Raw genomic sequence first — 25,186 nt, 5'->3', positions numbered from 1 at the left:
GCGGATACAGTTTATAACTGCAGTGAGGCAATTCAAGCATAACTTACTATCAAAATAGCCGTCATAACATTATTTATCAATATGTGGCTCTTTTGGGATTCTCAGCATCTGTAGAAATTAAAAATGTAAAACAGGAAATACGCTGGCACCTTTGTTTTAGTACAAATATTGTTCAAAATGGTCTATATATTGAATTTTTTTAAATATTTGTAGTAGAAACAAGTTAAAAGGCATTTTTCCAGTACATCAGTGATGTATATCTGTATTTTCAGCATCATCACTGCAGTCTGCAGTGTTCAGAATACATCAGAAATCACAACAACAGCAGGATCTGATGATTAATAATGTTACGACCCCCTCGTTCAACATAAAAGAGTTCGGACAACAAAAGAATGTATATGCAGCTTATTTATCATACATAAAACTAAATAGAACTACAAAATCAACAAATAAACAAATGTCTAGGGGAAAATAAAGAAAATAACTACTTTAACTACACAAATAAATAATGTTAAACAAAACCATTGCAGAAATCAAGAGATCCTCCAGAAGCTGGCATACACTTGCATTTATATGCTCTGAACCAGCTGGTGAGCAACCAGGCACCCAATCAGGATCTGCCACATCCATACTAAAATCCTGGGGTCGTCACAATAAATATTTCTGATCATTTCTATAGGTGTTGCACCGCAATAATGCTTTTCTTACTCACAGTTTCTGTCTCATTTCTAGTCTAAATATTAAAAAAATCTTAAATCAAGAAGCATTTTCTAGACAAGCACAAAATATAGTCGTGTTTTCAGAAATAATGAGTCAAAATGAAATGAGGTTTTAATTAAAACAAGCAAAATAATCTGACAATGTTTTATATGTTTTCGGTTTGAAATAAGTCGATATTACTCCTCTGGCAGATTATTTTGCTTGTTTTACGGAAAAACTCACTTCATTTTGACTCATTATTTCTAAAAACAAGACAATATGTGTTGATTGTCTATCTAAAGTGCTTGTTGATTTCAGAATTATTTGATATTTGGTCTAAAATCAGGGTAAAGCTCAAAGTCAGGGATTATGTATTGCAGTGTCTCCATATAAAGGCTGTTTTCCTGGCAGTGTTTGCTGAAAGCATGTAGAGCTCAGACAGTGCTGTGTAATGAGGTTTGTGGTTTTCTCCTCAGTGTTTTCAGGTAGTAAAGCCCAGACAGGGAACCACACGAGTGATGGATCTGTCGTCAGACGACATGAGGAAGATCGGCTACATCTCTCTGATCGAGCTCACCACTTTCTACGGCAATCTGGGCATCGAGCTCAGGAGAAACCGAGTGATGCCGGTTAAAGCCAGAGGTGAGGCTTATTTTACATTGCTAATTCTACCCAATACCTACTCTTACAAAGCCAGAGCTCAGATGGACAGCTGAAGGAGCTGTGGCTGCCTTGAATCGTCAAGCCCCGCCCACTGTGTTATTTGACAGGTTAACCAACCAATCATGTTTAGTTTTTTAACCGTGTCATGTCTGTGGAAACGTCCTCAGAATAACAGCCGTGCATCATTTATTCCCAAGCTTAAACAGCAGCTAATATACTGGGCATCGAGATGAAGAGGAACCGCATGCTGCACAGTAAAACCAGAGAATCGGCTCCCTTAAAATGCTTGAATTTTGACTAATAATTGGAATGATATCGGCGTAAAATAAAATATACAAATCAAAATCATTGATTCATTCATTCATTTTCCTTTGGCTTAGTCACATATTTATCAGAGGTCACCACAGCGGAATGAACCGCCAACTATTCCAGCATGTGTTTTACACAGCGGATCCCCTTCCAGCTAAATTTAGTTCACAAATTCCCCTTTAGCGCATGTACACATTGTGGTATACACTCACTGGCCACTTTATTAGGTACACCTGTCCAACTGCTTGTTACGCAAATTGTTACGTTTTCCTACAGATACTGGGATCTTCGGCGTTCCTCTGTTGACGCTGCTGCAAAATGACCGGAAGATATACCCTGGATCGAGAATTCCTCTGTTTTTCAAGAAGGTATTTTGCTCAGTTTTTCTCTCTTGGGTTGTTAGCTGTGAAACAGGAAGGTTGCGATGGAGATTGCGAGTGCCAGTTCTTCTGGAAAGTTCCCCGTCAGCATTTCTCAGATCCTCCCGTATCCTCGGACGCCACTTTATCTCAGATTCTCCTGACCCGCCGGCCCACGCTCGGCTCCGTTACGAAGGCTTTTCCACAAAACAAAGGCGGAGGCCAGAAGTGCTCTGCTTTCTTTTACACCACCTCAATGTGTGTGTGTGTGTTTGTGTGTGTGTTTTAGTTAAGCGATCGAGGCCATTTATTGTTGCACTCCTTCAGTGCTTGAAAGATTTACTGTGGAAATGTGGATTAAAACATTGTAATAAATCCGATCACTCAGAGGGAAACATGGTGTTACTATAGTAAATGTCTAAATAAAAACATTGCCATAGTGAATGTCTAAAAACATAGTGTTACTATGGTGAACATCAGAAAAAACATGGCATTACCAGAGTAAACGTCCACAAAATATGGTGTTACCATAGTGAACATCAGAAAAACATGGCATTACTATAGTAAATGTCCACAAAATATGGTGTTACGATGGTAAACATCAGAAAAACATGGCATTACTATAGTAAATGTCCACAAAATATGGTGTTACCATAGTGAACATCAGAAAAACATGGCATTACTATAGTAAATGTCTACAAAATATGGTGTTACCATAGTGAACATCAGAAAAACATGGCATTACCAGAGTAAACGTCCACAAAATATGGTGTTACCATAGTGAACATCAGAAAAACATGGCATTACTATAGTAAATGTCTACAAAATATGGTGTTACGATGGTAAACATCAGAAAAACATGGCATTACTATAGTAAATGTCCACAAAATATGGTGTTACCATAGTGAACATCAGAAAAACATGGCATTACTATAGTAAATGTCCACAAAATATGGTGTTACCATAGTGAACATCAGAAAAACATGGCATTACTATAGTAAATGTCCACAAAATATGGTGTTACCATGGTGAACATCAGGAAAAACATGGCATTACCAAAATAAATGTCCACAAAATATAGTGTTACCATGGTGAACATCAGAAAAACATGGCATTACTATAGTAAATGTCCACAAAATATGGTGTTACCATAGTGAACATCAGAAAAACATGGCATTACTATAGTAAATGTCTACAAAATATGGTGTTACCATGGTAAACATCAGAATAAACATGGCATACCGTAGTAAATGCCTAAAAACATGGTGTAACTATGGTAAACATCAGAAAAAACATGGCATTACCATAGTAAATGTCTAAAAACATGGTTTTACTATGGTAAACATAATAAAAAACATAGCATTACCATAGTAAATGTCCACAAAATATGGTGTTACCATGGTGAACATCAGAAAAACATAGCATTACCATAGTAAATGTCCACAAAATATGGTGTTACCATGGTGAACATCAGAAAAACATGGTATTACCATAGTAAATGTCCACAAAATACGGTGTTACCATGGTAAACATCAGAAAAAACATAGCATTACCATAGTAAATGTCCACAAAATATGGTGTTACCATGGTGAACATGAGGAAAAACATGGTATTACCATAGTAAATGTCCACAAAATACGGTGTTACCATGGTGAACATCAGAAAAACATGGCATTACCATAGTAAATGTCCACAAAATATGGTGTTACTATGGTAAACAATAGAAAAACATGGCATTACCATAGTAAATGTCCACAAAATATGGTGTAACTATGGTAAACAATAGAAAAACATGGCATTACCATAGTAAATGTCCACAAAATACAGTGTTACCATGGTGAACATCAGAAAAACATGGCATTACCATAGTAAATGTCCCTAAAATATGGTGTTACTGTGGTGAATGTCCCATAAACATGGTGTTACCATAGTTAAAATACCGAAAACTGTTTTCAAGGTAAACCTTTGAAAAAACACAATTTTGCCATTGTAATATCACCAGAAAGATGAAAAAATGGTGTAATCATAGTAAATAACTTAAAACAATGGAAAGTATGAAAACCTGATAACCTGAAATTCTCAGTGGTACCGTATTTACTTGTATTTGTTTAACTATAGCAAATGTCCAGAAAGAATGACATTATGGCAGTATATGTCCAGAAAGCTGTGCTAATGAGCATCTCATGCGTGTGTGTTTGTGTTTTCAGCTGTTGGCTAAGCTGGAGCAGACCGGGTTACAGACTGAGGGTATTCTGCGGGTTCCAGGATCAGCAGTAAGAGTCAAGGTAAAGAACCCTTCAGTACATAATATTAGCGACCAGAGATTGGAGCTGGTTACAGCTGGAGGGGCATCTGCTGTGTAAACCATATGCTCGATAAGTTGGCGGTTCATTCCACTGCAGTGGCCCCTGATGAATAAGGGACTGAGCTGAAGGGAAATGAATGAGTGAATAATAGAGTGTGTTTTTGCTCGACAGCAACTGCGTCAGGAGCTGGACCTGCACTTCTATGATGATCGCTTCGACTGGGATCAGGTGCACCAGAACGACGCTGCGGCTTTGCTGAAGATGTTCATCCGTGAGCTGCCGTACCCGTTACTGACCAAACTGAACATGCCGGCCTTCACGGCTCTTCAGAGTGAGTCTAAACTGTACAGAAAAACTCAGATCTGGACTCTTTTGCCTAAATATGTAGGTCCCACACTGCAAAAGATGCATTTGTTGTCTTGTTTCTAGTCCAAATATTTCAACATTCTTAAATCAAGAAGCATTATATAGACAAACACAACATGTCCTGTTTTTAGGAATGAATCAAAATGAAGTTTTTCTTTAAAACAAGCAGAATACTCTGACAATGGGGGAAGCAGAGTAATCTAGTTTTTTATTTTTGACAAAACACTATTTATTCCTAGTCATTTCTCCATAGGAAACTCAGTATGACATTCTAAAGCCATAACAAAAAAGCTTTTACTTCTACATCGCAGAATAAGGTCAACAGGTCTCTCCATCACTGCCTGTCCCACGCCACACACTCACCTGTTTATCTGTCTGTCTGTTTATCAGGAATTTCATCTCCCAAATACCAGATTCAGGCTCTTCATCTGCTCATCATGATCCTTCCAGAACCCAACAGAGACACACTGAAGGTCTGTTCATCTCACACACAGCAGGAAAACTCAGCAGATATACATGGCTGTGTATTCAGTGCTGATCATAACTGAGCTGACCCCTCACAGAGCTCTCTGTTACCGTAACATTTTCCACAGGATGCTTCACAGTTAAATATTACAGAATAAATATGTATAAAACAATTAATATACAGTTGACGTCAGAATTATTCGCCCCCTATGAATTTGTATTTTTTAATATATTTTTCAGATGATGATGAACAGATTGAGGAAATGTTCACAGTGTGTCTGATAATGTTTGTTCTTCTGGAGAAAGTCTGATTTGTTTCATTTTGGCTAGAATAAAAGCAGTTTTTAATTTTTTAAACACCATTTTAAGGTCAATATTATTCGCCCCTTTAAGCTATATTTGTTTCTGATAGTCTACAGAACAAACCATCGTTATACAATAACTTACCTAATTACCCTAACCTGCCTAGTTACCCTAATTACCCTAGTGAAGCCTTTAAATGTCACTTTAAGCTGTATAGAAGTGTCTTGAAAAATATCTAGACTAATATTATTTACTGTCATCATGACAAAGAGGAAATAAATCAGTTATTAGAGATGAGTTATTAACACTAGTATGATTAGAAATGTGTTGGAGAAATCTGCTCTCCGCTAAACAGAAATTGGGGGAAAAAAATAAATAATTCAGGGGGGCGAATAATTCTGACTTCAACTGTATATAAATATATAGAGAAAGGAATTGTTCACAGTATTTTCTCTTATATTTGTTCTTCTAAAGAAATGCTTATTTGATTTATTTCAGCTAGAATAAAAGCTGTTTTTAATTGTTTTAAACCCATTTTAAGGTCAATAATATTAGGTACCTTCGAGGGGTCGCGGGACAATGAAAGGGGGTCGCCTGGTGGTTTCCAAAAATCTATTTATTTTTATTAAACCATAAGAATTACCATATTTTATCAATAACCTTCTGAAGAAAAAAAATTGTCGTTTATACCATATATAGTTACTATAGTAGCTTATAGTTACTACTTCTATTGGATTTCAACCCCTGGGGTAATTACATTGTATTAAAGACACAGCAATAGCGTCAGATGCAGCAGATTTCATAACACCTGGTTAAACTTTGTGGCCCATTTCCAGCTCTCTTACATTAAAAAAATTAAAAGAAGAATAGACTTGGGTCCATTGGTGTGTGTGCGCCATTGCATGCAAGGTTTCTGTATTTATAACCACCTCAGAGGATATTGGGGGTCGCGAGTCACTGGCATTGACATTTTGGGGGTCGCGGCCTGGAAAGTTTGGGAACCCCTGCCTTAAGTGATAAGTAACGGATCACAGTTAGTTTTTATTAGGTTTTTTATTAAGTACCTTAAAGCGGTGTAACGGATCACAGATCTCACGTTCGGATCACATAATAGTTTTTTTAGTTTTCATCCCAGCCAAAAACGGTTATTACTAAGGCCAAACAGAATATTGTAAAAAATCTGCAGATTTATGCGGAATTATTTTGGGATTGTTGTAACTAAAAAGTTAATTTATTAAATGGAAAATATTAGCTTTTTAACTTTGATTTAATGTTTACAATGCAAACTATCTAGATCTACTTATTTGGTAAACAAAGCAAGTCTCTCATATGAAATCTCTAATAAAAAACAGAAAATATCACTGCACAAACTGTATTGTCAATAAATCAAATGAACACTGCCATATGAATCAGTAATGTTACTGAAAGTCATTTAAAAACTAAATAAATATAAATTTACACTAGTAAATACATAGACTTAATGATGGGCTAAAAATCTGCGGATTTCTGTGCGCGCAGATTCTGTGTGGGCTTAGTTATTACTAATGTAATTTACTTTCCATTTATTTCAGAAACAGCATTTCAGCAAACCTTTGGTTTTAACAAACAAAACTGAGAACTTGTAGTTTTATTACAAATAAAATGAAGAAATAATCAGCTGAATAAAAATAAATAGTAAAATATTCAGTGCTGGGAAAATTCACTGTTATCCTACTGCTGTAGCTGATAACTCTAAATGTAGAAATCTAACACTATACATAGGACAGCCCAGATTTATTTTTAGTCTCATCTTCATTAATGATCCAGTTATTCACTCATTAATCTTCATGTTTCATTGCTGGATGATCAATGTTGAAGAATTATTCAGTGGCATATTTTTGACGGCTGGTTGTTGCCACCTGCTGATTAAATAATGTAATTGCTGCCTACAACTTTCATTTTTGAGCGTCAAGTGAAATGCATGACAGTGATTTTAATCTTTACCATAAACATCAGTGGTGTTATAAACTACAAACTGTTCTCCCAGCACTGCTGTGTTATTTGACTGTCACTTCATCACTAACTCAAAAGACCAAAGACTGAATCTCTTAGAATGAATAACATATGCAAATCAGCATCATTTATAATTGATGTTGCGTGGGTGTTGAGATCCTGATCTTTTACTGATTAATCGTGCAGCTTACACTGAATGCAGACTAAACAAGTAGTGACAGAAAACACTCATAATAAACTAAGAAACCCACCACATCCCCACATCAAGTCTAAATGCTTTCATATATGTGATTTGAATGGCGTGAGAGGCCATCTCATTGAAACTGTTATAAATTTAAGATTAATCTACCAATAAAAAATTGGTTCCGAAACCTGGGTTGTGATCCATTACACCCCCATAAGCCAAGGGTGTCCAAACTCAGTCCTGGTGGGTCGGTGTCCTGCAGATTTTAGCTCCAGCTTGCCTCAACACACCAGCAAGGATGTTTCTAGAAAGTCTACTAAGAGCTTGATTAGCTAGCCCAGGTGTGTCTGATTGGGGTTGGAACTAAACTTTGCAGGACACCGACCCTCCAGGACTGAGTTTGGACATGCCTGCCATAAGCGATATGGGTTTTGAATTGTCTACAGAACAAACTATACGTTTAGAAACAGAAATTGGGGGAAAATATACATAATTCTGAGCTCAACTGTTGATATATCTGTTGTATAGTGTTTTCACATGATGTTTTGCGCAGTGTAAGGTCAGGGTTTTGCAGTGTTTGTAACTGGCTGTAAATAATGCAGCAGAAGCTTCTGGAATGTGTTTATAGAGCTGACTAATGTGTGTTTGTGGAGTGTTTAAATGAACCTACTGTGAGCTGAAGTTGCTGAACCGGTCAGACGAGTGGCATTAATTTATGACACACACACACACACACCTGAGAGGGAGATTCAGGGCTGTTTGACGTCATGTTTGCTGCCCATATTCTCATGTGTAAATTCAGTGCTGATTCGGCTGAATGTGTGTGTGTGACGTGCTGAAATCAGCTGAAAGCAGCACAGATGCGGGTCACAGGTTCGACTGCAGGGAATGAAGGAATAATCCCTCAGTACAGAGCGAATGGCTGGATGGAAAGGGAAGGTTTCCTGCAGGGTTGCCAGGTTTTCACAACAAATAACCAGCACAATGACCAGACCCACATGGAATCTGTGTGGGCCAAAATCTGCAGATTTGTTTTTATCCCCTTTATGTTTTAGACCCATAATTGAGTCTGCATTTTACATGCTTGCCTTGCTTAAAGTTTGTGTCTTTTACAAGACTAAATATCTAAAAACTCTTACATCAAGAAGCATTCTCTAGACAAGTTAAAATATAGTCTTATTTTTAGACATAATCAGTCAAAATGAAGCGAGTTTTTTCCTTAAAACAAGTAAAAGAATCTGATTATGAGGGAAGAGAATAATCTTATGTCAAAAACAAGATGTTTTGACTATAATTCTGAGATATTTGGATTTCATTCATTCATTTTCTGTTTGGCTTAGTCCCTTTATTAATCTGGGGTCACCACAGCGGAATGAACCGCCAACATATCCAGCATGTTTTTCCAGCTGCAATCCATCTCTGGGAAACACTCATCTACACTCATACACTACAGACAATTTAGCCTACCCAATTCACCTGTACTGCATGTGTTTGACTGTGGGGGAAACCGGAGCACCCGGAGGAAACCCACACGAACGCAGGGAGAACATGCAAACTCCACACAGAAACACCAACTGACCCAGCCGAGGCTTGAACCAGCGACCTTCTTGCTGTGAGGTGACAGCACTACCTACTGCGCCACTGCGTCCCCATATTTAGATTACAAACGAGACAAAAACTCTAATAAAGCATTGCTGAAAAAAACGTAGACTTGGCAACCCTGTCCTCCAGTGTGAATGTGAGCATAATGTCAGCAGTAGTGAAATAAAGCTCGTAATGTTTGCGCTGATGTTTGTTTCAGGCTCTGCTGGAGTTCCTGAGGAAAGTGGTGGCGTGCGAGGAGAAGAACCGCATGAATGTGTGGAACGTCTCTATGATCGTGGCCCCAAATCTCTTCACTTACATAGGGAAAAACGCCAAACAGGAGGAGGTGAAGAGCGCCTTGGCTGCTGCTCAGATAGTGTGCACCCTCATCAGTCATCAGGACCTGCTGTGGACGGTGAGCGGCTACATTATGGGTCCAGCAACACAGACTTCTGTCTCATGGTTCAGTTTGGTTTTTGGGCAGTGTTGGGTGTAACGCATTACAGGTAACCACAGGTAAGTACTAATATGTCCTTTCTAAGTAAAGAATGAGCTGATGCGTTACCTTTAGTTGAGTTAATTAGCTTTTAAAAATGAAATAGCTGATCTACAATGAACATCGTCATGTTGAATCCGGCACTGGATGAGAGAATACAGAAACAGAAAGCAGGACGGCTCTGGCTTACATTTCTGCCATGATGGAGGTATTCTCATTATTCTGAACACATGAAGAAAAGGAAAAGAGGACTGCAGTGTCAGTGCACACTGATTATACCGCACTAATAAGACAAAAACAGCAAACAAACTGCTTTAAACTGTCATTAATGAGGCGTTTCAGCTGACTCGTGTAAGCGGTTTGCTCTTGATCATCATGTTTATTGTCGTTTTCTGTGTTTTTGCATGCACAGGTTCCGTGTTTTCTCATCAATCAAGTGAGAAAAATGAACGATGCTGCGATGGCCAAGAAATCTCTGAGCTTCGAGAGGAGCAAACGTGGACTTTTGAGTCGGTGGAAGGACCGCGAGCGCAGTGAAGTGAGTGATCGTAGGATTTAATCGTCAGATGAGGGGGCTAATACTTAATCACAATGATACAACTATTGCACACAAAATGAAATCTGTATTTGCATAATATCTGTGCGTGTACAATTATTACGTATAATGCACAAAAAACTGTGATTTTCAATTATTAATCAAGAATAATCGCATACAAAATAAGTTTGTATTTACATATGTGTATGTACATTATATATATATATATATATATATATATATATATATATATATATGCATATGTATTTCACCAAAATACAGAACCTATTTCTAAGTTTTTTGGGTAAGCAAGTATTTTTCAGTGCTTTAGAAATACTCAAAAATGCATCTGTCAGTGTTGTCTAACTATTCTATTTGATTTACCAAAGTCACACCAGTGGCCATTTCACATTGGTCACATCCATAACGAAGAGATGTCACATCCATAATGACACTTTTTCCTCATAAATGTGAAAATATTCAATAAAAATCAACCAGTTTTGTTTTATAAAGAGAACTCTTCTCCTTTTGATTATCATTCTTTCTTTTGGGTTGTGCAGTTTAATTCACAGAATTTCCACAAAGTATGTTGTATACTGTAAACCCGCAGACTTTTTTGTCACATCCATAACGCTTGTTTATTTTCCTCATTTAAAGTACAAAACATGTTTACAGATGGATATTTTTTCTGGTTTCTTAACTCTGTGGTCAGTTGTTCTGGAAAATATAAACAAACATTTCGATATGATGTTAACATACTTTCTATGCGAATTTATGTTTTGAGTTTTTACTGCATATGTCACATCCATAACGCTGGAATTGCTCATATCAAAATGCACACACACATACATTTGAAAAATATTTACATGTATATTGATATTATATATAATATTGTTATATTTTATGTATAAATATATACATTTAGCCTATATACATTTATACAAGGTTGTGTCTAAATATACATAATATACATACTCACAAAATTATGTAAATGCAAACTGATTTTGTGATTAACTGTTAAACAGCACTAAATGCACTATCATCAAGTCAATTTAAATATTTTTTAGTAAAATAAAGAAGATCAACTTATTTAATGACTGCATATAGTAAGTCATCTGAGGTAACATTGTATTCATATTGCAATTATTTTGCAGAAAAACGACAGATGTTGATTCATGATTATGAACCAAAACCTGAACATACATTATTAACGTTTTACTTCCAGAATATTTTTACCAGCAGGCCTACTAACATTTCTGATTATATCAAAATAATATAGAGTGTTATAACTGGCATACTAGGCAGCAGTATTGATATAACCGGTGAAGTACGCACTTAATAAGTACTAAGTTATAGCATCAAATCAATTGAATAGGTTTTTAGCATTTAATGAGCAGACTGCTATCTAATGATAAAAACTACTATACTACACCAGTACGTTATTATAGATTCTTAAACATATTTATTTATTCAGATATATTTGACTACAGCTCATCTCTGCGTCTGAAAGCACATTTTCACATGCTGTTCATAAAGGTTCAGCGGTTATTCATTGACGTCAATAAATACTCAGTTCCCCAGACGCGTTATAAAGGTTATTAACACGGTATTAAGCGTTATCTTTTGCGTCACTCGAGCACGTTTTGTGTGAAACGACCACTAAACATCTCTTAAATCAGTCAGTATGAGTCGGATTATCCATCATAAGAGAAAGAAAGTGATTAACCTAACATACCTGCGTTTGTCTGTAGTGTTTTCCTTCTTCAGAAAGGTCCGTTTCCTGCTGAATGTGGTGTATTTAGAGGTTATAACGTCCTCCAGGTGATTTAATATTCATATATTATATATGAATATTATATTCGTATAATATTCAGTGGGATAATACTCAGTCGCCGATGAGCCTTGTGAGATTGTTGATCTTTTAATGACTGTATCTGTTGTGAACGCCTTGTTTTCGTCTTTAATCAATCGCTTTTTAAATATAATCCGAATTAATGCGTGACTGATTTGTATTCATTTTGGCGCGAATCTGCTAGCGGAGTGTTACAGAAACGGTGAACAGTCCCAAAAGGAGGGCCGGTGTTGTGCCGCGAGAAACGCGCGCCTTTCATAGACTTTCATTAGCGTTACAAAAAAAATGAAAGGTCATAATTGATTAAATCGTAATATGATTATTATTTTAATGGATGAAGCAAGAACAGGAAGTGAAACGCATTTTAAAACGCATCAGGTTTAAAAATAAATAATACAAATATTGACTGTAGTGTGTGAAGACCGAGCACCTATGTAATGAGCCTGTTTGTAATATGAGGCTTTTTGGTGGGTTTTAAACAAACATTGGAACATGGAAAACATAAAACTGTTGTTGTTATTTTCGAATAAACCACAAATTAAACACTTCCATTCACTTATTCTCAGCTATACACACTCACCGGCCACTTTATTAGGTACACCTGTCCAGCTGCTCGTTAGTTGAATCTCTGCCACCAAGAATTAAGGGAGTTCTGAAGGCAAAGGGGTCCGACCCGGTACTAGTAAGGTGTACTTAAATAAGGAAGGGTTCCATTCATAAAACTATTATTAAGTTAATAGATGCACATTCGTTGAGAACTTAATGTTTTCAACATAAAAATAAAACAACTAAAAAGGTGTTCCCAAATTTTTGATCTCACAATTATGGCATTTAATTCAACAAAATAGTTTTATCTCACAATTCTTAAGTAAAACGGTAGAAAAACTTTATATAAACAATTCTGGAGGAAGTGATATTATAAGACTTATTGCGTTTCTTATTTGATGTCTTGCTATCTTGCGATTAAATTAAGCTAAAATGACAAACAAGGTTGCATTTAGGTTTTTATTCCATAGCAGAAACAGGCTATCACAATAACTGCCTGATTTATCAACAGTATTAATAATAATTCACATTCTCTCTCAGGTGAAGGATCTTCGTGACGGGGTCATCAGAGTTCATGCGCCGCTTCACGCCAAAGTTTCAATGGCGATTCAGCTGAGCACCGATATGAAAGCCAGAGACATCACTGCGCATTTTGACACAGAGAAAGGGTTAGTGAACGAAAAACACCATGGTTTAACGTATACCATCATATAACCTACGTTAACCAGTGAATGTGTTTGCAGACATGGATCGCGGAGTGGCGGTCGACGACAGAAACAGCTTCTGTTCGAGGTCGGAGGAAACATCGGTGAGCGCAATATTATTACATACGATACATTTACGATAAAGCAATACTAGGGGTGTGAATCACAGGTTAACTTACAATACAATACTATCACAATATTTTGTCGACAATAGTGATATAATAACAGAAGTTCTGAGACAGACGATATATCGCAAGCAAATCATCAACATTATATTTCGATATCTGTCAACTAAGATAGCATCAAAGAGTCACATGATGTGTTTTTTTTAACAGTAAATCTAATTTATTGAAGATTAACAATACATGTAAATAATAATGTATAGTAAATAATGTACATTTTTAACACCGAATGTAACTTTTAAGTATTCACGCAAGTAGATTAACGTGATAAATGTGTAAAAAGAACAGATAAACGTGTAAATAGATGCGAATTTCTGCATTTGCCACAGTCACGTCTTCCGCTCAAGTTAAAAAGTTCAATCCAAACTAAGTCAAAAAATATCCCGCGATTAATTTAGAGGGAGTGACGCAATCTTACACGTGGCGTAAACCTAGCAGAATAATTTATTGTAAGAAAAAGTTTATTGTGAAACGCACATGTAAAGTATTAGTTAACATTTAGCCATTATTACATTTTTATAAACACTGTATGTGCGCTAGATAAAAAGTACATACTGTAGTTAGTATCGTAATAAAACACTCACGCATTCATTGCTGTACATTTATTATGAAAGGTAAGGGTGAATTGAAAAACATCCCATAGAGCGCGTTCAGTGTTGAATTATGGATGGTTATTCAGTTGCTTACGTCACCGTTTCTTCCGGAGACGTATTGGTTACATTGTTTACTATGTTACATACACGCGAAAATATCGTCTTCGTAGTTCAGGGCTATTCAACTTGGCCCACGAGGCAATTTGATCCGGCCCTCCAAATAGTGTGACCAAAACATCAAAAATAATCTTAGTTAAGTCGAAAAAACGGCCGCTTTATTTATGAAGTTACGTGCGTCTGTTCAATATAGTACGAGCTGCAGTTGAAGGCCGCGCAGAGCGTGAGTCACCTGACATTAAGCGAATGGCGCGAGCAGCTGATAACATTTGTACACTTAATCATAAAAGCTTCTCAATGCCATATTTCTGTTGCACAGAATAAAACTGCTACAACTAAACAAAGTTACGCCACCTGTGCAAAAGTTAACAGTTCAGAGCTTATAGCTACACCAAGGCTAATACGCACTCTGGATTAACCATAGCAGCGGGCCATTCACATATCGCGTCTTTTCCACACGCAGGTTCGTTATTTTTAATATTACAATATATGCCAAGTCAAAGTTATAGCTACAAGTGATAATTTGCAGATTAGGGTTAAACAATATATCGTTTGAGCATCGATTTCGCAATGTGTGTATCCGCAATAGTGACATCGCAGGATTAGATTAAATATTATATTTAATATTATATTACATTATATTTTAATATTATTCAATGCTAAAATATAAATATATTGTTATATATTTTATTCATAGAATGATGACCATGTTATTTTAAATTTACTTTGTTATTTTTATTTATTATAAATTAATTTAATTTAATTTTTTGTTCTATTGTGTTATAAATATTATGTTATATATGATTTTATGAATTTATTATATGCATAGAAAAAGACTTGATCATCCCAGTCGATCTAATTTAATTAAATCTTCAGTCCCAATAGAGCTACTCAAATCATCTGGCGAGATTATATTCATATTACAGCAAAATAAACTATCGCAATGTCAGATTTTCCAATATCATGCAGCCCTAATACAGAAATATTTCAGTGTATATCACGGTGTGTAAATGATGTATTAATCGTTTGTTTTTGTTGACTGCAGGCGAGCGCTGCCTGGATCCAGACGCATATCTACTAGACGTTTACCACGCTAATCCTTACTGTCAATGGGTGTTAAAGTGAAAACCTGAGACGCACTGAACACACACGTGTTTACTCAAACCCAGAGACCCTCAGGTCTTATTAGGATTCACACTGAGATGCTCAATGCTGGTCATTGAGCCTGTGTGTGTGTGTGTGTGTGAGAGCGCATGTTTCATCACTTTAGCCAGTGTAAAAACACAAAAATAGCATGTACATAACATATTTATAGCACTAATTTATCCAGCTGTAGCATAATTCTTTTGTATTGTTCATATGCGCTGCATGTCTGAGATGAAGCCGTGGGAATTAAAACACTACAAACCCTGTGAAGAACAAGAGCGGACTGTAATCACACCAAAATCACATTATTATTTATGAAAGGAGAAGATATCTCAGATTATGTGCATTATTATTAGTGTGTGATTTACTGAAATGGAGAATGTTTAAGTTCAGTTTTTATAGTTAAGATGTAGATTTTGTTTTTAATACTGTGAATTTGTGTTTAATTCTCCATTAATTCCTCCAGTTTATTATTTACACAATTTAAAGACCAGTGATCTTGGTGTGAATTATGAGCTGTTCTTGTCCGCTGATCTGCACGGGGGATTATTACCTCTAATTAAACCAGATGAATATTAACGCCATCGTCATCAAACACTAACGGGATTAATGAAGGACTTCCGGATTATTCATATTTATGAACAACGTGACACTTATGCGAGATGGAATGAAGCCAAATGACTTGTGAAGGACATTTATGCACAGTTTTACTTTATAACTCGTCATCTTCTCTGCCAATGATCTCTGATGCTCTGATTTTTCTGATTTTTTTACTTCATTTGGAGGCTGATTTTACTGTTTGTTGATTTTTTTATGACTTTTTTATGACGTTTATACTGGATTTGTTTCCTCGTGGAAGTCTTTTTGTTGTTTGTCATGCTGAATGTGTTTGATCATACTGAGAATGTGCATCTTTACGTTATTTAAAGCCATGAGAACATGTTTTATTTTCAGTTTCACTGAAACCGAAATGTGTCAAACATGAGTATTAAGAAGAACAAATAGCCATGTCATGATGCCGGATGTGAGAAATCTACCACTGAGCTACTGTCTGTGCTGTAATACAGAGTGCAACAGCAGGCCATGATGAAAGAATGCCATTAAAGCACATGAAATCCCCATTGTTATGCAAGATTTGTCTGTGTGTAACCCTGCCGGTCCAACACCACCCAACCCGCTCTGAGCTGGGATTGAACCAACGACTTTCTGCATGGGAGTCGGTTGCTCTATCAAGGAGGTCAGAGGAGTGATTTACCTGCACAGCATTTCACTAGCTGACCTCTGCTGACCTGTGTGTGTGTGTGTGTGTGTGTGTGTGTGTTTGTTTGTTTGTGTTTGTTTGGATATCAGCATTCAGGAATGTTCCAGATAGAGGAAGAATGTTGATGAGGCGGAGATGTTAAACTCTCGACTAAGAAACAAGCTGTATTTTATTAACAGGACTCAAGTGTAAACTGTCTAACAAGTCTGGATTATTCTATTCTAGAAGTCTTCACTAAAGAGAAGAAGAAACGATCTGATCTACATCACACACACACACACACACACACACACACACACACACACACACACACACACACACACACACACACACACACACTGTAAATGATTGTGTGTTCCCTCATCAGTGTGCAGTATATTATCAGTGTTCACTCAGTAGACAACACTCGTGTGTGTTGAAGTGTGCATGTTTAGGGGTGGGTGTGTATGTGTGTGTGTTGAAGTGTGCATGTTTGGTGGTGTGTGTGTGTGTGTGTTTGGTGGTTGTGTGTGTATTGAAGTGTGCATGTTTAGGTGTGTGTGTGTGTGTGTGTGTGTGTGTTTGGTGGTTGTGTGTGTGTTGAAGTGTGCATGTTTAGGTGTGTGTGTGTGTGTATTGAAGTGTGCATGTTTAGGTGTGTGTGTGTGTGTGTGTGTGTGTGTGTGTTTGGTGGTTGTGTGTGTGTTGAAGTGTGCATGTTTAGGTGTGTGTGTGTGTGTGTGTGTGTGTTTGGTGGTTGTGTGTGTATTGAAGTGTGCATGTTTAGGGGTGTGTGTGTGTGTGTGTTTGGTGGTTGTGTGTGTGTTGAAGTGTGCATGTTTAGGGGTGTGTGTGTGTGTGTGTGTGTGTGTGTGTTGAAGTGTGCATGTTTGGTGGTGTGTGTGTGTGTGTGTGTGTGTGTGTGTGTGTGTGTGTGTTTGGTGGTTGTGTGTATTGAAGTGTGCATGTTTAGGGGGGTGTGTGTGTGGTGGTTGTGTGTGTGTTGAATTGTGCATTTTTAGGGGTGTGTGTGTGTTTGGCGGTTGTTTGTGTATTGAAGTGTGCATGTTTAGGTGTGTGTGTGTGTGTGTGTTTGGTGGTTGTGTGTGTATTGAAGTGTGCATGTTTAGGGGTGTGTGTGTGTGTGTTGAAGTGTGCATGTTTAGGTGTGTGTGTGTGTGTTTGGTGGTTGTGTGTGTATTGAAGTGTGCATGTTTAGGGGTGTGTGTGTGTGTGTGTTTGGTGGTTGTGTGTGTGTTGAAGTGTGCATGTTTAGGTGTGTGTGTGTGTTTGGTGGTTGTGTGTGTGTTGAAGTGTGCATGTTTAGGGGTGTGTGTGTGTGTGTGTTGAAGTGTGTATTTTTGGGTGTGTGTTTTGGAATGTGCATGTGTTGGAGCGCGTTGGTGTGTGTGTGTTTGAGTGTGCATGTTGCAATGTGCATGTGTGTGTGTTTGTGTGTGGGGAGATGTGTGTTAGAGTGTGCATTTGTGTGTTGCAAAGTGTGCATGTATTTGGGAGGTGTATGTTGAACTGTGTGTGTGTGTGTGTGTGTGTCAGTGTGCGCCAGTAGTTGTGTTCTGACAGTTGCAGTAGTGTGTCTCCTGAATGTGTTCAGTCTTCATGAAAACAGATTTTGTCCCCAGAGCTGAAGGTAAAATCACTGATATATTTAGTTTCTGCTGGTAAAATGTGTCATTAGTGAGCCGTAAACACACAGGAGGGCTGATATCTCTACAGGTACAGCTGTTGTGTGTGTTTACGCAGGGCAGGAGTGAGGGGAAACGTGCAGGAGTGTGAACGCAGAGCTGAAGTCCAGCACATCGGTGATGTGACCCTTAAACACTCGCAGATTCCTCATACATCCACGAAACGACTGCCTGACGCTCAGACAATTCTGCTTTACATCCGCTGAGAGAGAGAGAGAACACACACACACACACACTGTCAGTCAGAGATAACACATCAAATGCTCTGACACAGTCATGCTGATATTGTTCTTTCTGTGAAGAACAGATGACTGTGTGGAAATAATAATACTAGTAATATACATAAATAATGCAGAAATGCGTCATGTCATTATTAATTAAATTAATATCTAAAGAGTGATGTTATTAAAATGCCACTAAAATATAATACTACTAATATAATAAGAAAATTAGAAATTGAAATTGACTTAAAAAACAGAATAAATAATAATTTAAAATATTTAAAATACTATTATAGTAATAATTTACTAATTTAATATACTCTAATAATTTAAAAAGTATTTAATTTAAAAATCATCAGGGATATCAGAGAACAATTAAAATTTAATGTTTACATAATAATAATAATAATAATAATAATAAAATATAAATGTATTATGTAATAAAATTATTAATCTAAATTTTATTTTTTATAAAACTACCACAAATATTTAATATATAATAAGAATATATGACATATATATATAATATGACACGGAAATAATATTAATAGTAATAATTTACCCATTTAAAATAATCAAATTTAATAATTTAAAAGTCATTTATTTAAAAATCAGTACAATTAAAATGTAATGTTTACTTATAATAATAATGATATACATAAATAATACATGCATGAATAATGTAATGGAAATAATTAGCTAAATAGTACTGCTAAACAGACTATTTTATAGAATATTTTAATTTAATTTATAGTTTAAATATTCTTAATTTGTCATTTGTGGTTGTTTTATTGGTGTGTCAATATCTGTTTACTGATGATGTTAAAATTAATTATTGTTATTATAAATACAATTTTTTAAAATTCAATTAGTGTTATAGTATTATTTTTAAGTATATTTTTGTTATTGTAATGTTGTTTAGTATCACAGAACACACTCAAAAATACTATAATAACAAGAGTTTATTTTAAAATCATCAGTAAACAATCTAAATTAAATGTTTTAAATACCTCTTTTTTATATACAGTACATAGATAAATATATTTAGTGAAATTTACTTTCAGCATATGAGCGAAAAACACATCTACAACCAAAGTTTTTGATTTAACAAGCCTCAATTGGATCAGTTCTCCAGTCAGAGCTACAGATGCGCGCAGTATTCTGGGGCAGTACCTGGATGTCCTCCCACATATATGGGGTTTTTGGTCTCTGCGGATGTGGAGGAGGAGTGCGGGTTTTCCGTGTTCACCGTCACACCGTCCACCGTTAAACTCAAGCTGTGCTTCTGCTTTTTGGCCACTAGAGTGCGCCAGCGTCCGTCACACATGGATACGCTGCTCCTGCTGCTCACCGAGATGCGGCCCGCACCGTTATTCACATTAAACACCACCTGAGATGAGGAGAAACACGTTATTCAACACCATCAATGTGTGTTTATTGATCATGCCCATTAATTTTTATTAATACTGATAATCGGGCTGATAAACTTAATTCTGAGATAAAAACCTGCTGGATCTACTTTACGTTTTTAGAAAAAAATCGCATTTTGATAAATGGAAACTAAAATTTAATGCGACAAACAAAAATGTAAAATGACAATTAATAATAAAAATAAAAACACAAATTTCCTGACTTTCAATGTGTGGAAAAACCTTTTAAACCTCCAGAAATGAATGACCCGTGGTGGGAACGCTGTTTATTGGACACTGTAGAGCGAACACTGACCTGTCCGTTGAGCAGCTCCAGGCCGATGGCGTCCACTTTAGTGCTGCTGATTCCTAATAAAACACCATCCGGCGCCGTGGAGCGGAACTCCAGACTCACCGTCACGTCTGAGCCCACATTATAGCCCTCTTTCACTGCAGGAAAACACACACACACACACACACATTCAAGATCTGAAAGCACTCTTATTTTGAATGAAAGCACGGCATGTCTAATTCTCTTCTTTCATTAGTTTACTGTCTATAAAGTGTACTGTCTCCATTCAATGAACAGAGGTATGTAATTTTACCCCTGTTAATTTAGATAGGTCAGCTGCTGATTTTCTATGATGATCTATTTGTGAAAAGTAATACGATTACAGAATCAAGAAGTGTCTATTGTGTAAACTGGATTGTTTAATAAATATGTATTTTACCGCCCTGATTAATATGCATATGTTATTTATCAGTAATATAAGATTGATCTGCTTAATTTTACACATCAGAAAGCTCCTCATATTATGTATATTATTATTAATTTCATTTTAATTTTGTTACTAGTTAAAATGTACAACACTCAGTGTAGCGAATGAAGTGGAGGTGCGCACACTGTCTAATACTGCACTCTTCAAACTCTAAGCCAAGTTCCTCTTCCAGGCGCTGATAGCTTTAATGTTATGAGAGTTATCCTTTGACAAGATGATTGCATATATCAGACATGACCCCACTCATATGAACATTCAGTTTAAATATCTCCTCCCATGGAGACCCTGTAGGCAGGGAGGGTGCATTAGTTTTTTAATAGGAATACATAGTACATCAAGTTCAAGTAAGCGCAACGCAGTGGCACAGTAGTTAGTGCTGTGTCCTCACAGCAAGAAGGTCGCTGGTTCGAGTCTCGGCTGGGTCAGTTGGTGTTTCTGTGTGGAGTTTGAATGTTCTCCCTGCGTTTGTGTGGGTTTCCTCCGGGTGCTCCGGTTTCCCCCACAGTCCAAACACATGTGGTACAGGGGAATTGGGTTGGCTAAATTGGCCATAGTGTATGTATGTGTGCGCATGAGTGTGTATGGGTGTTTCCCAGTGATGGGTTGCAGCTGGAAGGGCATCTGCTGCGTAAAACATATGCTGGATAAGATTTATATTTACACAGTAATATTTCCATTTACCTCAACTTCATTAATTTTTCTTTTCAGTTTAGTCCCTTTATTGATCCGGGGTCGCCACAGCGGAATGAACCGCCAACTTCAAAAATCAAATGATGTGACACTAAAAGTGGTTTGATTTTTGAAGTTGGCGGTTCATTCCGCTGTGGCGACCTTGGATTAATAAAGGGACTGAACCCAAAAAGAAAATGAATGAAGTTGAAGTAAATAGAAATATTTCTGTGTAAATATAAATCTTTATAAAAATATTTACTTTCATTTTTATTTAGATTTTTTTTACATTTAAATAAAAATCAATTGTGTTTCAAGTAACAAAAATGGTTTTGATAGTGTTTTTAATTTCAGTGTACGCTGAGATTTCTGCTTGGTGTTCAACATGAACTCTGCTTACTGAAAGCTGCGTATCCGCTGCCGTTGAAGAACGTGCCGTCCTGAGCGTTGCTAAAGCAGAAACCGGTGGCGTGAGATGACAGCGGATTATTCAGGTTCATTGAAACACCGTTAAACGTCAGATCCTGCACACACGCCGCCACACTGTGGGTCACCTGAGGACACAACACAGCAAAGCACTGTGAGGGGTGCACTGATGAGGAATACATAACCCATATCAATAACTGATAACCAGAGGCAGACAGAATGCCACTATACTTCTGTTGTTTCCTTAAAACTTTCATTCTTTTAAAGCCTTTTATTCTGTTTTAATCAGTTTTTGTTCATGTAAATTACTTTGAATGGCCATTGTGTATGAAATGTGCTCTAGAAATAAACTGATTTTATTTTTCAATCTTCACTTCAGAAAGGTTTTTGATCTCTGAACTTTATTAATCAACTATTTTTTATGAGCAAATTTATTTAACATGGATAAAACACACTGCCTGACACAAAAAATCAAGTAACTGAACATTAACCAGAATCTGAATGCCAATAAAACAATAAAGCAGATGTGGGCAGCAAGCATGCGAAGTGAGAGCAGTAGAATTGATCAGTTTACAGATATCAGCCTAATATTGTTATTAAACCAAAAACAATAACATTAAAATGAGCACTGATTAGCTCATTAGGATATGATGATATATTGTGCATTTCTTCTTTCATTGAGGGAGAAATGATATATGTTTAATTATGTTAATAATAATACAATTATTAAATATAAAATATAATAATAGATAATAATTAAAATACTTACGTTTCCGATTCTCTTGGCGGTGTATGTGGGAGGAAGTCCACCGACGTACAACTTCCCCTCGACGTCTAGTGTGTGTCCTTTAGTAGAGATGTGGTCAGATTCAATCCCGTCCACACTGACCACAACAGTCTTCTTACTGAACTCGGCCTTCACCTGAACACACACACACACACACACACACACACACACACACACTGTTATTCATTATTCACACATGCCTGTGTTTTTTCCAGAACCTTTCATTTCTCCGTTCCTCAGTGGTGGAATGATCTTCTAAAGCCTCCAAAACATCTCCAATCTTTTGAGGAAAGCTGATTTCCTCTGCTGTTAATTAGCATATAATCATGGTTCATCTCGAAACATTATTTCTTATTTAGCATATGGTCATGCGCTGCAAAAAATGCTTTTCTTACTTAGAGTTTTAGTCTTGTTTCTAATCCAAATATCTACAGGTTCTTAAATAAAGAAGCATTTTCTAGACAAGAATAAAATATAGTATTGTTTTCAAAAATACCTGTCGACCCTTCCATTTTTCCTGGGATTCTCCCGTACTTTACAGTTCTATCCCGCTATCATACCGTAAAGGTATTTCTCCTGTATTTTCAGTATTTCTCTGAAGGGTGGCAAATAAACATTAAAGAGCCGATCCTGCCTATACGCAACCCATACCACCGAAACACCAGGGGCCGCCCCTGCTCGTAAATGCGAGTCTGTTCTGTGTTTTCGCTTTATATAGGCATAAAAACACTTAGAAATAAATATAAAAATGGCGAGATTTCCTTTCCTTTTCATTACAGGTGCCGACTCCCCTTCATATGCAATACTCAATACAGTCATATAGCGGTGCGTGACTGTCAGCTGACGTGCTCCATAGTGATGAACACATGATGTTTCTCAAACTGATTCTGCACATGCGATTTAAAGCGGAGCAAAAGTCTGGGTTTTGGGTGCGTGTTTAAACAGACATATACAGATAATTAATAATAATAACATCTAAAGATGTCGATCTTGGTGGGGTTTTTTTTCCAAACACAACTAATTTTATGCTAAATGAGCATGAACAAGCAATCGAATGCTTTCATTATAACGTTAGATCTGTGTATTCATAAAGTGACACCTGTTATTTAATGTAATCAAACGAAAAATCCAATTAAATGAGATTCATTAGTTGCTCTTTAATCAGCATGTGTAGGTTATACAGTGGAGAAACGGCTAATGAGATTTAATAGCTTGACCCGGTTTCATTATAACAGCTATTCATTTTAATAAGCTGAACTGTTTGCTAATGTATTTGCTGTTATTGTATAGACCTACCGTTTATTTTTTCTTTTGTAAATAATAATAATAATAAAACATATTACTGACCATTTAACTGTTTATTTACAATAGAACAGCTCCAAAAAACATATTTAGTCATTTGTGTTTTCATGGTAATTCCTTAATGCCTTATTTTCACATCCCAATGTTGACAGGTATGTGAGTCTAAATTAAGTGAATTTAATCTTAAAACAAGCAAAATAATCTGCCAATGGGGAAAGCGAAATAATTTTATTTCAAAGCGAAGACAAGATTATTCTGCTTCCTCTATTGTCAGATTCCTTTGCTTGTTTTACTCAGAGTATATACGGGAATCAGAGATTGAAAATTCAACACCTTTTCAGACCTTTTTTAAGACTCTTTGAGACCTCATCACCACTTCAGGTTTCAATCAATAACATTGGCGGCATTTTAACTTGCAGTATATTCACTAAATACTGATGGCAAGAAGTGAATCCTTACCTAAAACTATATTTATATACTGAATAAAAATGTTAATCCACTTTTACAACAGCAGGAGTAACAGTGTTTGCCTGGTTACTGCAGTAAACACAGCAGCGTGACGTCACATCTAGCAGGATTTGTTTGAGCATCTTAATATTCAACGATTAAATTCAGGCAGAACTTCAGCATCAGGATACAAGATTTAATACCCTGTAAAACAGCATTCAAGACTTTTTAAGGGCCCTAAATTTCCCCGTGGACACCCTGATCATGTAAAGCTCTCTTCATTTTGACTCATTATTTCTGAAAACAAGACTATATTTTCTGCATGTCTGGATAATGCTTCTTGATTTAGGAGTGCAGTGTGTTTGAATGTGTGTGCTGCTGAACTGACCGTGTGCCAGCGTCCATCACTGATGGTGTTTTTGAGCGTGGCGCTGGCCGCTCCTTTGCCCAGGTCACAGGACAGATGCAGTCGTCCGGCCTGCAGCTGCAGAACTGCGTAATCCTGCTGGTTTGTGTTCGCCATGTAGAACAGAACGCCGCTGTGAGCAAACGTGCGCACCGACAGCTTCACTGCAAAACTGAGAATAGAAACACAATCAAACATGTCTTTATTAGTGCGGATGTACAAGAGCAGCGGTGTCTTCTTTTTAAAATATCCCTCAGATGATGTTGAACAGATTGAGGAAATTTTCACAGTATGTCTGAAAATGCTTTTTCTTCTGGAGAAAGTCTGATTTGTTTTATTGCGGCTAGAATAAAAGCAGTTTTTAATTTTTTAAACACCATTTTAAGGTCAATA

The 25,186-nt window shown here is 36.7% G+C and overlaps 2 protein-coding genes across 5 annotated transcripts in view; one reads left to right on the top strand and one right to left on the bottom strand.

The window, feature by feature from the left end:
* Positions 1-16,520, top strand: part of arhgap28 (Rho GTPase activating protein 28) — a 47,531-nt gene extending 31,011 nt beyond the window's left edge. For 2 of the 3 annotated variants that reach the window (XM_073940329.1, XM_073940330.1), the window contains exons 6-15: positions 1,176-1,341; positions 1,948-2,039; positions 4,238-4,315; positions 4,508-4,667; positions 5,093-5,175; positions 9,448-9,645; positions 10,139-10,264; positions 13,200-13,327; positions 13,403-13,467; positions 15,301-16,520. In XM_073940329.1, the coding sequence (XP_073796430.1) occupies positions 1,176-1,341; positions 1,948-2,039; positions 4,238-4,315; positions 4,508-4,667; positions 5,093-5,175; positions 9,448-9,645; positions 10,139-10,264; positions 13,200-13,327; positions 13,403-13,467; positions 15,301-15,380 (1,176 nt within the window). In that variant the 3' untranslated portion in view covers positions 15,381-16,520. 3 annotated transcript variants of the gene reach the window in all.
* A 293-nt stretch (positions 16,521-16,813) lies between these two features.
* Positions 16,814-25,186, bottom strand: part of lama1 (laminin, alpha 1) — a 95,019-nt gene continuing 86,646 nt past the window's right edge. The window contains exons 58-64 of one of the 2 annotated variants that reach the window (XM_073940507.1): positions 24,776-24,965; positions 22,621-22,773; positions 21,826-21,979; positions 20,294-20,427; positions 19,742-19,958; positions 17,963-18,549; positions 16,814-17,553 (exon numbers count right to left, since the gene is read on the bottom strand). In XM_073940507.1, coding sequence (XP_073796608.1) covers positions 18,398-18,549; positions 19,742-19,958; positions 20,294-20,427; positions 21,826-21,979; positions 22,621-22,773; positions 24,776-24,965 — 1,000 coding nt within the window. In that variant the 3' untranslated portion in view covers positions 16,814-17,553; positions 17,963-18,397. 2 annotated transcript variants of the gene reach the window in all.

This window comes from Danio rerio, chromosome 24 (assembly GCF_049306965.1).
Source record: "Danio rerio strain Tuebingen ecotype United States chromosome 24, GRCz12tu, whole genome shotgun sequence".
Taxonomy (NCBI): domain Eukaryota; kingdom Metazoa; phylum Chordata; class Actinopteri; order Cypriniformes; family Danionidae; genus Danio; species Danio rerio.
Note: the sequence above shows the minus strand (reverse complement) of the source record. Positions and strands in the feature narration are given on the sequence as shown.